Here is a 17,330-nt window from a genome sequence, read left to right on the forward strand (position 1 = left end):
AGCACGGTAGCCTAGCGGCTGAAGTCTTCGCCTTACACTCGCCAGGATCCCATTTGGGCACTGGTTCTAATCCTGGCAGCTCCACTTCCCATTCAGCTCCCTGCTTAAGGCCTAGAAAAGTAGTCGAGGATGGTCCAAAATCTTGGGACCCTGCACCTGCGTGGGGAGACCTGGAAGAGGCTCCTGGCTTCAGGTCGTTTCAACTCTGGCCATTGTGGCCACTTGGGGAGTGAATCAATGGATGGAAGATTTTGTCTCTCTGTATCTCCTCTCTGTATATCTGCCTTTCCAATAAAAATAAAATAAATCTTTTTAAAAAATCTATAAGAAAATTTTAGCCTTTTGTTGAACAGGAGGTTTTACTGATTTGTATGTATCACACTTCTTTTAAAGTCAGTTATGTGCTCAAAACCAGTGCTGCGTTATTTTGTTTTGTAATTTAAGTGGAAAGTAATATTTCAAAAAAGTTAAGGATGTCCCATGATACCTAAACAAAGCTTGATTGAAAATAGCAGTTGATGTCCTGGTACAGTAACGTAGTGGCTAAATCCTTGCCTTGCATGCACCAGATGCCATATAAATGCCAGTTGGTATTCCAGCTGCTCCACTTCCCATCTAGCTCCCTGCCATGGTCTGGGAAAGCAGTAGAGGATGGCCAAAGCTGTGGGACCCTGCACTTGTGTGGGAGACCTGGAAGAAGCTCCTGGCTCCTGGCTTCAATTGGCTCAGCTCTAGTCATCGTGGGCACTTAGGGAGTGAACCAGCAGCCAGAAGATGTTTCTGTCTCTTCTCTCTGTAATTCTGACTTTCCAATAAAAATAAATCTTAGAAAAGGAAATAGCAGTTGATTTGAGGATCTACTATTTCCAGATAAAAGATGGTAAAAATCTAATCAAACAAGGCATTGGAGATTTGGCTGAGGATACATTCAATTGTAACAAAATTAAAGATTACATCATTTCCTTGGAGATCTCTGCAAATGGTAGAGTGTCCATTCAGCTGGTAAGATCACATAGCACCATTAGAAGAATAGTATGATTTATGATATAAATCTGTTAGGAAGATGGGCCAGTCTTCATTTTCTTCTAACAACTGGAGTTGCTTATCTTCTTTTTTTTCTCAGCTATTTTTCTTTCAGAGCATCCATGATCAAAACCTGAAGAAATGTGGGGACTTTAGTTATTCATTCATCGGTTCATTGAGCAGCGGACAAGTTAGTGAGCTGTCTGCCCTTGCTGGGATTCTAGTCTGAAAAAAGCTGATAGGGCTCAGAGGTCTGGTTGGGGGAACAGTTCGGTAGATGTGTTGGGGATCAGGCCTGGGCGCCTTGGGGGCACAGGGATGGTGAGTCGGGGAGCACTCTGCTGGAGACAACCCTGCTGAAGGATTAGGGTGAGGGCAAGAGGAGGCAAGCCGGCCTCCCGGCTGAGCGAGCCACGCCCACACGGCTGCTGGTGCTGCAGCCCCGGCCCTAGGCTGTGCTTGGTTTGCAGCCATTGAAACCTGGTCATTCACACTCTCCCCGGAGCAGTTGGGAGCTTCCCCCACCCCCCGAGGATTTGTACACGCCTTGTGGTTTTGAATCATAGATTTCTTTTCTCTGGAAACTTGACGTCCTGATGTTTCTAGGCTCTGGATTATAATATCACATTTCCCCTCATCTGGTTAGTTTGAGGCGGTGACAGGAGGAACATGGTTTGACTTTCATCGTGCCTCACCCACGGTTACTAGAGGAGACCGTCCACATGGAGTGGCCGGGAAGCGAGCAGGAGGGTGTTTTCACAGTGCTTTCTCTTGACCCTTTCTGGTCAGTAGCTTTGTGCATCCTGTAGAAATATGTTATTCCCTGCGTTTTCAGGAACTTCTGAGATCCTCGGAGTCTGACTTGCTTTGGAGGACTTGTATGGATGTATTCTCATTATTACCACTGAAGTAAAGAGGAAATGATATCAGCAGATATGCAGAGCTCTTATTCCCACTGAATACACTATTCATCCAGACAAAAAGATCATTTCTCAATTCAGATTGGAATATTCTAATTTAAGGCCTACATCAGTGGTGTCATAATCGCTATGGAAACAAAGCTTCCTACTGTGTAGTAGTGCATAAGTGGCTCACTTCCCCTGGGTAGAGGCACAAGTTAGGGATGCAAATGCGCCTGTTCCATTTTCCCCAAGAACTCACCGAAACCAGAAGAGACTATAGCCAGGGACATTTGCCTGTATGTTTCATGGAGTCTGAAGTATGTGTTCAAGTTTCCCGCTTTCATGCATTTTTCTTGAATTGCTGCTGAGCTTTCTTTTCCTGGTTGAGTCTATAGGAGAAGGCTGGATTATCCTTCTCCATGCAGTTACTATCCGTCTGCAGTCTGTTTTCTTACTAATCTTCAAACATTCTGTACCTGTTGTGGGCATTAAGTCTTTTATCCATCACGTGTTTGCAAATACTTTCTCTAGCTTCGTGAATTCCCTTTTCATTCTTTTACTGAGGCATTTGGAGGAACAGAAATTCTTCATTTTAAAATCTAATTTATCCATTTTCCTTAATGGTTAGTGTTTCTTGTGTCTGCCTCAAAAATCTGTGCCACAAGAAAAGCAAAAATAGACAAATGAAATTGCATCGAGCTAAAAAGCTTCTGTAACAAGAGTGAAGAGACAATTTATAGACAGGGAAAAAATATTTGCAAGTCATAATCGAATAAGGGCTAATGGCCAAAATATAATAGGGACTCAAGCTGTTCAATAACAAGAAAACAAATGATGAAACATGGGCAGAGGATCTGAGTAGGCATCACTCAAAAGGAGATTACCAAATGGCCAATCATCCAGTAAGAAATTGCTCAGCATCTTAGAGAAATGCTAATTAAAGCCACAAGGAGACCTTCTGTCTTTGTATATTGACTTATCAAAAAGGTGAAAGATAAGTGACAGTTGATAGGGATCTTGGTGATACTGTAAAACTAGTACAACCACTTAGAGAAATAGTTGGAAGGTTCCTCTGAAAACCAAAACTACAAACAGCAAGTGCTGTGGTTGGGATGCTGCAGCGTGTGTGTGTGTCGAGAGCTTGGTCTCCACAGTGGCAGTACTGGGAGGTGATGGAGCCTGGGGGACAGACCCTGGGCCAATCGGACAGGCCCTCAGAAGGGATTAAGATGTTCCTGTGGGGCCCTGGTTAGTTCCCATGAGAAGATTCCTGGGAAGCCTGAGCCTGGCTCTCTGCTTCCTGCCCGGATGGGATCCCTTCTTCCTGCACGCGCGCCCTCCCTTGCTCGCTGTCCTACGCTGGTGCGTCCAAGAGCCTGCACGATGCCCTTTGGATCTTAAGCATCCCAAGTGGTAAAGTCAGCCAGCAGCCTGCCACAGATACTTATTAGAGCAATGGCACGCGAACGCACCAGGATCTCGTTTCTGGGTATATGTCCAGAGGAACGGAAGAGAGGGCTGCACTCCCGTGTTCAGTGCTACACCGTCCACAAGAGCCGAGGTAGAGAAACCATGGCAGTACCCATCAGTAGGTGGGTGGGTTACACATGCAGTAAACATAGCTACCTGGAGTACTATTCAGCCCTGCACACACAGAGTGGTCTGTCATTTATGATCGCATTGATAAGCCTAAAGGACATTTTGCTAAGTGAAATGAGCCAGGCGTAGAGAGACAGCTAGTGTGATCTCATTTCTTTGTGGAATCTATAAAGGGCTGACTGGTAAAAGCAGAGAGTAAATGGGTGGTGAGCAGAAGCTGAGGGAGGCTGGGGGAGGCTGGGGCCAGACGGCGCAGGGTTTCAGGTGACAGAGGGTAAGTTCGGGTGGTCTGTACAGGTGCTGAGTACAGGTAACAGCCAACTGGCGTGTTTCTCCAAACAGCCTAGAGAAAATTTTAAGTTTTCTCACTGCAGAGAAATGAGAGTATTTGAGGTGGAAGATATGTTTTTGGAAAAACCAGCAAGCTTCCCTCCAAGGTTCCTCCTTGTCTTTCCTCTTGTTCTCTTTGTAATTGTCCATTTCCTTTCCCCCTTGCCATCCATAGGTGCCCATTCCCCTGTATTTAATGTGTGTTACTTTGGTTTATGTGTGTGTGCTTTTTTAATTATTCTTTATTATTTTTAATTCATTAATTACATTGTATTATGTGACACAGTTTCATAGGTGCTTGGGTTCTCCCCACCCCTCCCCAAACCCTCCCACCATGGTGGATTCCTCCACCTTGTTGCATAACCACAGCTCAAGTTCAGTTGAGATTCCCCCATTGCAAGCGTATACCAAATATGTGTGTGTTCTTACAAGTATATATTGTCATGTGTTTATGTGCTTTCTGTTAATGTAAATAGTATTACAGATATTCTTTTATACTTAGCAATTTTAAAGATGTTTTTATTTGAATATTTGCTTATTTTTGTTGGAAAGGCAGAGTTACAGAGAGAGAGGTCTTCCCTGCACTGGTTCATTCCCTCAACTAACCGCAGTGGCTGGAGTTGGGCTGATCTCAAGTGGGAACCAGGAGCTACTTCTGGGTCTCCCACATGGGTGCAAGCGCCTTAGCACTTGAACCAGCCTCCATTACTTTTCCAGGTCATTGGCAGGGAGCTGGACCAGAAGAGGAGCATCTGGGACATGAACTGGTGTCCGTATGGAATGCTGGTGTCACAGGCTTATCCTGCTACACCATTGTGCCAGCCCCAAGGTTTATTTATTTGGAAGGCAAAATTAAAAATAAAGGAGAGAAGGAGCGAGAGAGAGAGATTGATCTTCCATGTGCTGGTTCACTCATTAGATGGCTGTAACGTCCAGGACTGGACCAGACCAGGAACCTGGAACCTCATCTGGGTCTCCCACATAGGTGGCAGATTCCCAAGCACTTGGACCACCTTTTGTTACTTTTCTAGGTGCGTTACTGAAAAATTGAATCTGAAGCAGAACAGCTGGATGCAAGCCAGCACTGTGGGGGCACTGGTGGCTACTCCACAACGCTAGCCCCTTAGCTATGTTTTAAAGAAACACCATGGGGTCTGTGTGAAGCCTCTGCCTACAAGGACAGCATCCCATATGGCTGTCAGTTTGAGTGAGACCTGGAGACAGGAGTTTCATCTTGATCTCCCTCATCAGTACAGGAACCCATGCACTTGAGCCATTCTACACTGCTTTCCCAGGCACATTTGCAGGGAGCTGGATCACAAGTAGAATAGCCAGGTCTCAAACCTGTGCCCTTATAGAATGCCGGCATTGTAGATGGCAGCCTTCCCAGGTACACCACAGCTCTGGTCCGTCTTACTATTCTCAATGGGACAAAAATTTTGCCTCCAGACTGCTAGGAAGCAGCTGCCGCAGGAGGAGACCATCTCTCTTGGGAGAACTCGTAGCCCCTGTATGGGTGACTGCTTCTACGCACAGTGCAGGGCAGGGGGCTCGTCCAATGCTGGGCCTGGCCTGCACACCTTGTGCAAGCGACCATCCTCATCTCCAGGCTTCTGCCTGCCCCTGGGGCTGGGGCGTGGTCTATCCATTTTGTCGGTTCTTCCTCCATATGGCTCCTCTGTCTCTCCTGCAATTTCTCCTCTAAAATCCAAACTTCAGGTTTCTTTGGGATAAGAGGTTTTTTTTTCCCCCTTGATTCCCTGATTTTTCTGACATGATAATTCTAAATTTAGAATTGGACACAATTGTTAGTAAAACAAAACAAACATAAAAAACGGTGTTCAAAAAAGAAAGCTTTAAAGAGAATACTGTTGTTAAAAATTGTGCGGGCCACTTGCTGGAAGATCTGGGTAGCCCTCACAAACAAGGATTGAGAACCCTGTTTAGGGTCAAGGGCTCAGGTCAACCCCAGGTCAAGGGCTGCATTCCCGGCTCTGATAGCCTGGCACAGGAATGAGGTCAGAACGAGCCATGTGTGGCTAGCTAACCGAAGGCGTTCAGTCTTCAAGTCTGCTTCCCACAGAAGCTGTGATGGGCAGAGTGTTCTGCCTTTGGCCTCTGCTTCTGCTCTCTTCTTTACTCTGGGCTTTGTTGGGGGTGTTCCCCTTTCCACAGCTGTTGTTGATGCGTCCTAGGCGGCTGCCTGGGTGTGGGGTGCTGTGCAGAGCCTTACCCAGAGCCCTGTCATCTAGGCCAGGCAGAGCAAAGTGGAGAGCCCTGGTTAATGCCATACGGGATTTTTTTTTTCTTTCTCCCACTTTTTTTAACTTGAGAAAAGAGTGGTCAGAGTTAAACCCCTATCTGTTTAACCTGGTTAGGGGGCAGGGTGATTCTAGATTGTTCTGTTGTGTGGATTGTCATTCTCAGTGTGATCCCTTTCTGATCGCATTAGGCTTATTAGCTACTCTGTAAACCGAGGCTGGTCTTAACCGCCAGGACGGGGAGGCTCAGGCAGTTGGCGGAGCCCCTGTGGAGCCTTCTGGAAGGGCAGCATGTTTCATAAACATAATTGATGAATGTACATCTGCCTCAGCTACAAGCGGACTTTAGGAAGCTCATGAAAAATGTATACAGTGGAGAAGCTGTGCAAAGTGTGCAGCATTATTTAACAGCAAAGTAAATTTACTTTTTAATTCAATGTTTCCATGACTGTCTTGAAGTCCTTCTGTGGACTCATTCCAGAAAGAGAGAGGCAAATTTGTTAATTGATGGTTGGGAGCATTCCTTTTTTTTTTTTTTTAAGATTGATTTATTTTTATTAGAGGCAGATTTATAGAGAGAAGAGAAAGATCTACCATCCACTGGTTCATTCCCCAAATGGCCACAAGAACTGGAGCTGATCTGAAGTCAGGAGTCCCCTCTGGGTCTGCCACATGGGTGCAGGGTCCCAAGGCTTTGGGCCGTCCTCGCCTGCTTTCTCAGGCCACAAGCAGGGAGCTGGATGGGAAGTAGAGCAGCCAAGACATGAACTAGTACCCATATGGGATCCCGGTGTGTGCAAGGCAAGGACTTTAGCCATATGATTATCATGCCAGACACAGCTACTTTTGTATTTCAAAGTGTCATGAAATTAATGGCTCTCAGTAAAGATAGTCCCCTTGGTACTCTGTAAAAAAATAAGATATTTTAGAAACCAGCTTTCCAAAGACTTATCAGTCAAGACGGCCTGTGCATCTGGGCTCCTGCCCTCTGGCTGGCAGGGAGTTCTAGGTTCCTGGCTTCAGTGTGGCCCAGCCACAACCACTGTGGACCTTTGGGAAGTGAACCAATGAACAGAAGGTTGTTTCTCACTCGCTTTCTCTCTCTGCCCCCTTGGGTTTTCGCTCCCTCCTTGCCTGCCTTCTTTCCCTCTCCTCTGGACATCTGCCTCTCTCTGCCTTTCAAATAAATCAAGTTATTTTTAAAAAATCCTTATAATGTGTATGAGACATAATTCCATAGCAGAAACTCCTTGGTCAATATTTGTTATTGATATTAATAATTTGCTTAATTTACTCAGTGCCAGGCAGAGCGTTTGAAGTAGCTGTTCTTTGGGTCTTTTTTTTTTTTTTTTTTGCTGTAACACTATATGGATTTAGACAGAAGAATGCCTGCATGATTTTACTTGAGCATGTGACTCGCTTGGGCTACATAATAAAGCCATAAAACCTCTCAGTAGATATTCACTTCTTAAATTAATGGAGAGAAAAATCAGAAATAGATAAAAGAAGGGGGTGGGAAGGAAAACAGTAGGGATGGGACGAAATGTGGGGAGGGCAGGGCAAGCAGCTCGGAGCTCAGGGCAGCTCTTGGTGCCATCTTGTGGGTGAATCTGTAAAGGACTGGACAGGGCCATGCCAGCCCTGACTGGGACACCTAGCAGAACATCACATTTCCCAGTGCGACCTGTGGCTTGGGTCTCAGGACTCGGGTCTGTGTGCTGACAGCCACAAGTTCTGTTCACTCTGCGTGCAATACACACCCCAATTCCATCTTTTCTCCAAGGCAAATACAAGAGCTCACCGCCGCCCTCTGCCACCTGCACGGCTGCACAACTTTCCCTTCTGGCCTCAGTCTCCCTCAGCCCACTCCCCAGGAGCAGCCAAAGAGATCTTTTTTAAAAATAGAAATCAGATCATATCGCTATTCGTGTAAAAGCCTGACCAGTTTTCCTGAAATTTAGAATCAAGTCCAACGTTTTTTTAAAAGACATATTTGCTTATCGGAAGGACAGAGTTACACAGAGAGGTAAAGATAGAGGGGATATCCATGTGTTGGTTTACTCCCCAAGTGGCTGTATCAGCCAGAGCTAAGCCAGTCCTAAGCCAAGAGCCTGGAACTCCCAACTGGGTCTCCCATAGGGCTGCAGAGGCCCAAGCACTTGGGCCATCTTCAAGTGCTTTCCCAGGCACATGAGCAAGAGGTGGATTAGAAGTGGAACAGTGACATGAACCAGCGCCCCCGTGGGATAGAGCAGTTTAGTCCATAAGGCTACAACTTCAGTCCCCAGCATTCCAGTTTCTTGCTCTAGAATAGAGAACTCTGCATGGTCTGGCTCCTGCCAGCTCCTGACCCTCTTCCTCCACCTTGCTCCCAGCGTGGAGCCTGTGCACCAGCCATCACAACCTCAGCTGCTGCTTTGCTCTTTGTCGTTGTGGTCTCACCTTCCATGTTGCTGTGCTGAGTGAGAGGCCCTCCCTCCTGGTCTCTGACTCAGGGTAGCACCCCAGCTACACCATCACATCTCTCTGGCGTGTTAAGTGGTGGTGTGATCTGTCTCATTCTCTACTGGGAATCTGTTCAGCAGCGACTGGGAGCTCGGTGAAGGTTTGTCGGGTAGGGGATGCTGCTCTTCCGTTTCAGGGGAGCCAGGTCAGGGGCTTGAGGAGCCCATGGAATTCCATTCCCATGGAACTGTGTCCTGTTCCTGTCATTGCTGCAGCCCAGCGTTAGACCAGCTGCTCTGAGCTTTGGCTCTCTCGTCAATGAAACGGGGTTAATGATCTCCCCTTGTTCACAAAGTAAGTGCCAAACTGAACTGAACTAGGATATAAAGCAAAGACTTTAGCACACAGCACACACTTGGTACACTGACTGCATCAAGTTGTCATTACTTACATTTCCCCCAACTGCTACTCAAAGACAGGTTAGGTACTTGGCCTTGTGTTCTGTATGTCTAGCACGGCACCTGCTTTCTAACGTTGAGATGTGTACTCCATGATGTCTACAACTATTGCAACTCCTCCTGGGTTTGCATGCAGTGAATGTAAACTGACCCCCAGCATAACTTTCTGTTCCTAATAAAGGCAATGTAGGAAAAAGGGTGTAGTTCACTGGATTCCTTTGTGGTTTCAATTACTTATTCTTCAGTTTGTTTCTGTTTTTAGTGAAAATAGGTATATGTGAAATTACATAGGACGGAGATGCCATGTGACATGCCGACATGTAATAAGCTGGTGTGAATGTTCTCTTAAGAGATGATTTGTTCAAGAGGATTGGCTGCTGAATGTTCACTTGAAGACATTGTTTGAAAGCATGCTGTGTGCCAGGTCCTATTTTTAGGTGTTGGGAATGTAGCAATGAAGAAAATAGATAAACCCCTATCATCATAGCATTTTTATATTCCAGTAAGAGAAACATTAAAGGAGATACATGATAAAAAGATGTAGCATATCAAGTGGTGACTGGGCTAGGGAGGAAAAAACCAATGCAGAGCACAGCTAGGGAGTGCTCTGAGGAGCAGAAGTGTTTGTTGAGTTGAAACTGTGCGCTCCCCACCTGGTCTCCCTCTTTGAACTGTGAGTTCCTCACAGAAGCTGTCTTGTGGCGTCCCATCCAAGTGCTGTTGGATCAGTTCTGCAGTCAGAAGAAACCTTGTTGTGATTTATCAGAGCTTCCAGTGATAACTTTGTATTTCTGTATTTACCCAAACAAATACTTAATGCAGTTCAGTATTCTTATTCACTGCTGCCCTAATTTTACATTTTTGTCCTAAACAAGAAATTTTAGTAAATATATACACACTTAAAATCCAAAAGGTTGAACTTAGCAGTTTGTGTAATTTTTGATATCAACCCTTGAACATATTGACACTTTATATATTATCTGAAAATGTCAGGTGCTTTTGAAGCCGGAAGATTAAATCCAAGCTATCTTCTTAATCTTAATTTTAAAATGTTGCTTCCTTTTTCAGATATTAATGTGGGAAATGAATTAAGAGGGCTGTGACCGAAGCATTGGGTCAGTTTGATTTTCATGCACAAATAAAGGATGGATGCACAAATTCCATTAGTTCCAGTCTCCTTATGCAGAGCCGCGGGAAAGTTGTTTACTCTTTGAGGGCTGGCTGCTGACGTCCGCCCACTGAGTAATGTCATCAGATTTCCTGGTCGTGGTTATTTGGGGTGGTGGTGGTGAGTAGCTGTCCGGCTGTGCGGGGACTCCTCTCCAGCAAGGCCCAGAGAGCCGGATGTACCCTGCAGACAGGATGTCAGTCTAAATGCATACAGCTTGAGCAAATCAGTGCTCATGGGCGATTGGAGTTGTTGAAACATTACCATTTCTAAACGATACTGCTACAATTAAAGTGGCAACGCTCACAGTCTTAAACATCTTTCAAAAATGAACACGCAGCTTCTTCATGTCTTCAGTGTTGAGTTACTTTAATAGTTTGAGATCATAAAGTTTATTTGTTATTTGCAAATTTGCTCTTTGAAAATTACTTATTTATATAAGAGAAAGACCTGGGAGGTCCAGGATGGGGAGCAATGAACAGAGATAAGCTCCCATCCTCTGATTCACTCCCCCAATGGCCACAACAGCTGGAGCTGAGTCAATCTGGAGCCAGGAGCTTCTGGATCTGCCATATGAGTGCAGGGTCCCGAGGACCTGGACCATCCTCCTCTGCTTTCCCAGGTCACAAGCAGGGAGCTGGATGGGAAATAGAGCCACCAGTGCATGAGCCAGCATCCATATGGAATGCTGGCACTTGTACTTGGAGGATTAGCCTATTGAACCACCATGGCGGCCCCCTCAGCTTCCTCCTTTTTGTAAAATAGGTTGGTTACAGTCCCAGGCGGGAGAAGTGCTAGGAATGAATGTTACATGTGAAGAACTGAGGTTTGTTCAGAGATTTCATCTACAGACTGCCCTCCTGGCCTGTTTGTCCATCGTAGGTGTGGGAACAGGTAGGTCAAGGCCTTAGGCCTTAGGGCCTAAAGGGGGGGGAGAAGATGAAGACAGAAGCAAACCAACAAAAATGAAAAAAAAAGTAAACCTAAACTTAATAAAGGCTATTTGAGGACAGATATAAAAATGTTCCCCCCCCAAAATAAGGTTTGAACAGATGGGAAGACATTTGATGTTCCAGGATAAAACCTCAGTCTGTGAAGATGGAATCTTTAATTTCTCTCGGCAGTGTTTTGTAGTTTTCATTGTAGAAGTTTGACTTCCCTGACTGAGTTAACTCCTAAGCCTGCTATTAGGAAAATACAGTTTGCTGAATTCAGTCTGGCAGTGTTGAGGGCTTTTGCTCAGTGTTCATAAAGGGCAGTTTCTTTCTTACTTTTTGTCTTGTTATCATGGAAATATGGGCTTACTAGAGTCAGATAGGATGTGTTCCTTTCTTTTTAATTGGAAAAGTTTGGGAAGGATTGGTGTTAGTTCTTTTTTAAATGTTTGGTCTAATTTACCCATGAAACCATCAGATGAGGACTTTTCTTTGTAAGATGTTTTTTATTGGGAAGGCAGATTTACAGAGGGAAGGAGAGACAGAGAGGAAGATCTTCCATCTGCTGGTTCACTCCCCAAGTGGTTGCAACAGCCAGAGCTGAGCTGATTCAAAGCCAGGAGCTTCTGCTAGGTCTCCCGCACAGGTGCAGGGCTTTGGGCCGTCCTCGACTGCTTTCCCAGGCCACAAGCAGGGAGCTGGATGGGAAGTGGGGCTGCTGGGACACAAACCGGTACCCATATGTGTTCCAGGTCTTAAAGGGTGAGGATTAGCCAATTGAGCCACTGTGCTGGGCCCAAAGGGTTTTTTTTTTTTCCCCTTTCTTTTAAGTTTTAGTTATCATGTTTATTTGCGAATGAGAGAGAGATTCTACTGCTGGTTTATTCCCCAAATGAGTGCAGCAGCCAGCATTCCACCTGAAGCCTGGAACTCCACTTGGGTTTCCCATGTTGGTGGAAGGGCTGGAGTACCCATGCCATCTTCTTGCCCTCTTTGGGCTGGTCTGTGCAGTGCAGAGAATCCCAAGGAGGGAATGGGTGGCAATTAACTCCAGTCCCCGGTGACGACCTCTCATGATGTGCTCTAGCACTGGACTGCTCCTCAAAGGAAAGGATGCACCTTGTGATTAACCCAGAGGCTCCGTGTGTGGCAGGTTTCCCACCCTGGCCTCTTGGTGATGGTCTGGTTCCTCACTCAGACCCCCGCTGAAGCCCCTACAACTTCCTTCAAGACCAATGCTCTGTGCTGAACACACGCTGACCAGATCTGCTCAGAGGCTGGGAAACCACGAGTATTTTTTAGCTAGGAAAAGCTGGTACCCACGACTCATGGGCCACTAGCTTATTTTATTTCAGACCATGACTGAAGAATGATGCTAGCGAGGGGAGAGGGAGGCTGAGCAGCCATGGCACCGCCTCCCACATGGGATGGAGAACCATGGGCCATCCTCACAGCTGGAGAGGCAGTTGAGGTCAATGTCTGGGTTTCTTTCCTACAAGGATTATCTGAAAGGTGGAGCTATGGAGAGAGAGAAAGAGAGTAAGAACTGAGAGAAAGAGAGAGAGAGAGAGAGAGAGACCCGAAAGAGAGAGAGAGAGGAGAAAGCGTGTGCTCTTCCATCCACAGGAAGCTGGATTGGAGCCACCTTCAGGCATAGGTTTGCACATTTGTGGAGCTAAAGTGTCTGCAGTTCCTTGTGCTGTCAGGCGGTCCCAAACAGGGACCTCTGTTTCCTGCCCTACACTCTCCCATCGCTGTGAGGACTCAGTGAAACGTCCTTTGTTCAGCCCTCATTGCAGTGGCCAGGGCACGGGAAACTTTGCTCTTCACTGGTGGGATCGTGTTGTTGAGTGGCTGGGCTGGTGCTAACGAGTGCTGCTGTGCTGTTTCCTGGGGTGGGTTCTCGGCTGCTAACACCTGTAGCTCTGACTGCTGCGTTGTATTATCCATGTGCCATTCCGGAAACAAGATTGCATCATCTATCAGAAGGATGGAAAGAGGCGAGGAGGGAATCCATATTCAGTGTGTGCTATTTGGAGACCTTTGATGTTGTAATCTAGTTTGATTGCGATTGTAACCATGAAGACGTTTTTCACTTAAAGCAACATACTACTAGTAAAAGACAATGTGAGGATGAGTTTCATTTGACATCTCCATTCCAGCTCTGACTTCTTTTGAAGATTAGGAGGCGTGCCTGGACTCCTTAATTTTTTTTTCTATTATTTGCTTCATGTAATTTTTCTCTAGGGCAGAAATTTCACTTTTACCTATGGGACTGATTAGAGCGAGAAACAAAGCAAACTGTGTGTGTGTGCATGTGTGTTTTATTATTTTTTTTCTTACAGGTAGCAATAGCTGATGTGCAGTTTGGCCCCATGAGATTTCATCAAGATCAGCTTCAGGTAATTAATGAGTCACACTGTTATTACCACATGTTGATTTTCTTTAAAAAGAGTGGGTGTGGATCCCAAGTAGCCTGTTGAAGATAATCTATTTCAGATGATAATATTGGGCACGTGTTAAATTTCCTAAATTTAATAGCAAAATTAGAAGAATAAAGATATTTATGTATTTAAAATTTTATACACAAGACAGAAAAAGACAGAGACCTTCTATGTGCTGGTTTACACCACAAATGCCCCCAATAGCCAGGGATGGAGCAGGGCAAAACCACAAGCAGCCAGAAACTCAAACAGGATCTTCCCTGTGTGTGGCAGGGACCAAGTTCCCTGAGCCATTACCTGCTGTGTCCCAGGGTGCACATTAGCAGGAAGCTAGAATTGGGAGCAGGGCTAGTACTATAACTTAAGGACTCCCTGTGATGGGCTGTGGACATCTTAAGAGGGGTCTTCACCTGTAGTATCTTTCTTGGCAGTGTACATGAAGCATTTTAAGATGTGTGGCAGCCTGCATTAGATTGGGTTGGCCATAAAAAAAATTTGCCATATTAGTGTTTGTATGCAGGCGTGGGTGTGGAAAAGTAAAGGCAGTCTTCACAACTATTCTTATAGGTTTTAAATTTTCCTACATGAAAGGTAAAGCATTTTATATTTTACTTTGCTGAATCAGTTCCATCAGACAGAAAATATCTTTTATCTGTCCCCCAAATAGGGAGCAGAGAACAGCCCATTGACATTTACCCAAGTTGGGCCTGGTGCAGTAGTGTAGTGGCTAAAGTCCTTGCTTTGCGTACTCTGGGATCCCATATGGGTGCTAGTTCATATCCCAACAGCCCTGCTTCCCATCCAGCTCCCTGCTTGTGGCCTAGGAAAGCAGTCGAGGATGGCCCAAAGCCTTGGGACCCTGCACCCACATGGGAGACCTGGAAGAGACTCCTGGCTTTGGATTGGCACAGCTCTGAACAGTGTGGCCGCTTGGAGAGTGAATCAGCAGATGGAAGACCTTCTCTCTCTCCCCTCCTCTCTGTGTATCTGACTTTCCAATTAAAAAAAATTTTTTTAAAAATTTACTCAAGTATTTTTGGGGATTTCCTCCATACAGATTATCACTGTTACTTTTAAATAAATGAACAGAAATGTGTGTTGTTAGGTCTTGGCATTCATGGTGTTTGTGCAGGCAGGGAGAGTCTGGGGCGGAGGGTTTCTGTGACTCCGTCCCACACAGATGGCTCCATCTCCTGCAGGCCACCGCTATCCCATGAGCCAGGCAGGGCCGCAGGTGCTGCCTCCCACATGGCTCCCTCACTAACCGGGAGGTTTTAAAGTTAACATTTTCATCTGGTTTTAAGTCTTACCTCTCAGAATCAGAGTAATTTAACTTGGGAAAATTGAATACAATCCTTAAAAAAAAACTCAATGGCTTCTTTTTTATTTTTTAGATTGATTTATTTTTATTTGAGAGGCAGAATTACAGAGAAGCAGCAGCAGAGAAAGATCTTCCATCCGCTGGTTCACTCCCCATATGGCCGCAACGGCAGGAACTGAGTCAATCCAAAGCCAGGAGTCAGGAGCTTCCTCCAGGTCTCTCATGTGAGTGCAGGGGCCCTAGCACTTGGGCCATCTTCCGCGGCTTTCCCAGGCCATAGGCAAAGAGATGGATCAGAAGTGCAGCAACCAAGGCTCAAACTGGCATCCATGTGGGATGCCAGGGATGCAGGCAGAAGATTAGCATACGAAGCTATAGCACCAGCCCCAGAATTAAATAAAATCTTGAGTCAAAACCTAAGTGAAAAATAAGTAGCATATCCCCTTGCTAAAAGTTACAAGTTTAACTTTCTATTTAAAATGTATTTACTATTGGCTGCTAGTTCAAGTCCCAGATGTTCACGTCCAACCCAGCCCCCTGCTAATGTGCATGGGAAAGCAGCTAAACATGACCCGAGTGCTTGGGCCCCTGCACCTATGTTGGAGATCTGGAAGAAGTTCTTGGCTTCTGGCCTCCGCCTCGTCCATCCCTAACTATTGAAAAATCTCTATCTCTCCCACTTTCAGTCTTTCAAATAAAATACAGTAAATCTCAGGAAAAAGAAAACCACATAAGTATGTTTCTTAAAAGTAAAATATTCTAATAGTTTTCCTGAAATATTTGTGTTTGCTACCTGAGGCTTACCTAATTAAGTTTGTGTTTCTGTGTTTTGATTTAATTTCAATATAACATACTTTATCAAACCTTTGTTGAGTTGTGGCAATAGCTTTATGAGCAGAACAAGTAAGTTTCTGACCAAAGTGCCTGACCTTGCAGGCTCAGAGCAGATAGGAAATGGCACAGTCAGAGAGCTGAGGGCTGACGTCACCGAGTGGCGTGCAGGAGGAACATTGCCATGGATATGCTACTGTGTTCACACATGAGTCCCCGCTTCAAGCTTTCTGCTGCTTATTAACAAATGACATGTCTGACATGTGTGTGTTTTTAATAGGTGTCCATGCTCTTTCTAATTATTCAGGTACTTTTAGTGTTTACCAAAGAAGATAGCCAGTGTAATGGATTCTGCAGGGCGTGTGAAAAAGCAGGGTTTAAATGTACGGTCACTAAGGAGGCCCAGGCCGTCCTGGCCTGTTTCCTGGACAAGCATCATGATATCATCATCATAGACCACAGGAACCCGCGGCAGCTGGATGCGGAGGCGCTGTGCAGGTAAGCCAGAGATGTGGGCCACTGTGGCCATCAGCACAGCTGGGGAACGGGTTGATTTACTTTTAAGTTATCTTACTCGCATGTCAACAAGAAGACCCTAGAGTCTAATTATTTCCGGGACCAAGCTTTATCTCTTTTATTTTTCCCTTGCTTTGCTTTGCTTGGTGTAGCTCAAAACAGTAAGAAGATATACATGAGAACCAGGAAGATTAAGATGAAACCCAGTGTGCAGTGTACCACAAGTTGTTACCTGAATTACCAGAATTATTATAATCATCCAGATTGGTTTTTAAAATTATCAAAAATGTTGAGCATTGTCTTCTAATTTTAGACAATGTGCATTATTTGCAAAACTGCAATGTCATAAGAGAATTCTGCGTGGTCAACAAAACTAATTAAGACGGAATTTTTAATATACAAAAGTGATTTGCTACTGCTTGAGGCAAAGTAAAATACTCATTTTATCTAATATAAAACTTTATTTGGGGGAAGACAAATCATAAGTTTAATATAATGTAAAACCTTAGAGTAATAATTTTAAGGATATTTAAAATCTTGATTCTTTTTTTGAAGAGGCAGAAAGGATGTAAGGCAATATAACAAGGGTTGAAAACAGACATGATAAGCAAGTGATCACAGAAGACTGTGGGGCCCTTGGTCAGTGCACGTGAACTTGCCTGTTCCTGTTCCTGCACTGACCAACCGGTAGCTTTACCTGGTGTGACTGGCCTCAGGGAGTGTCCCCTCTGCCCTGGCTCCTGCCAGCCACCTGGCCCTGGGTGATCCTCTGCCTCCCCTGGCTTCTGTTACTTTCCAGGATTCCTTCCATCCTGGCCATGCAGTGACTGTCACTCAGAGGAAGGGGAAGAATACTGCAGGCCAGGAGCAGGAGTGCTCAGGAATACGTGGCCTCTTTCCCAGGCTTGTCCATGCACAGACCCAGCCACAGGTGTGAGCTGGACAGTGCAGATGCAGACTTCTTAAAGGGACTCTGCTAAAGCCTTCTGTATAGAGAAGAAAAAACAAGGCTATTTCTCCACTCTGCACCACTTTTTTTTTTATTGTTGTGCTAAAACAGTTATAACCGAATTTGGCTCCACTTCTTAAGAAAATAT

General features: G+C 45.3%; 1 protein-coding gene across 2 annotated transcripts in view; it reads left to right on the top strand.

Moving 5' to 3' along the window:
• The window catches only part of PDE8A (phosphodiesterase 8A), a 134,861-nt gene that overhangs the window by 58,623 nt on the left and 58,908 nt on the right, over window positions 1–17,330 (top strand). For both annotated transcript variants that reach the window (XM_058665518.1, XM_058665519.1), the window contains exons 2-3: window positions 13,467–13,523; window positions 16,025–16,215. In XM_058665518.1, coding sequence (XP_058521501.1) covers window positions 13,467–13,523; window positions 16,025–16,215 — 248 coding nt within the window. The remainder of the gene's footprint in view (window positions 1–13,466; window positions 13,524–16,024; window positions 16,216–17,330) is intronic.

This window comes from Ochotona princeps, chromosome 6 (assembly GCF_030435755.1).
Source record: "Ochotona princeps isolate mOchPri1 chromosome 6, mOchPri1.hap1, whole genome shotgun sequence".
In the NCBI taxonomy this organism is placed as follows: domain Eukaryota; kingdom Metazoa; phylum Chordata; class Mammalia; order Lagomorpha; family Ochotonidae; genus Ochotona; species Ochotona princeps.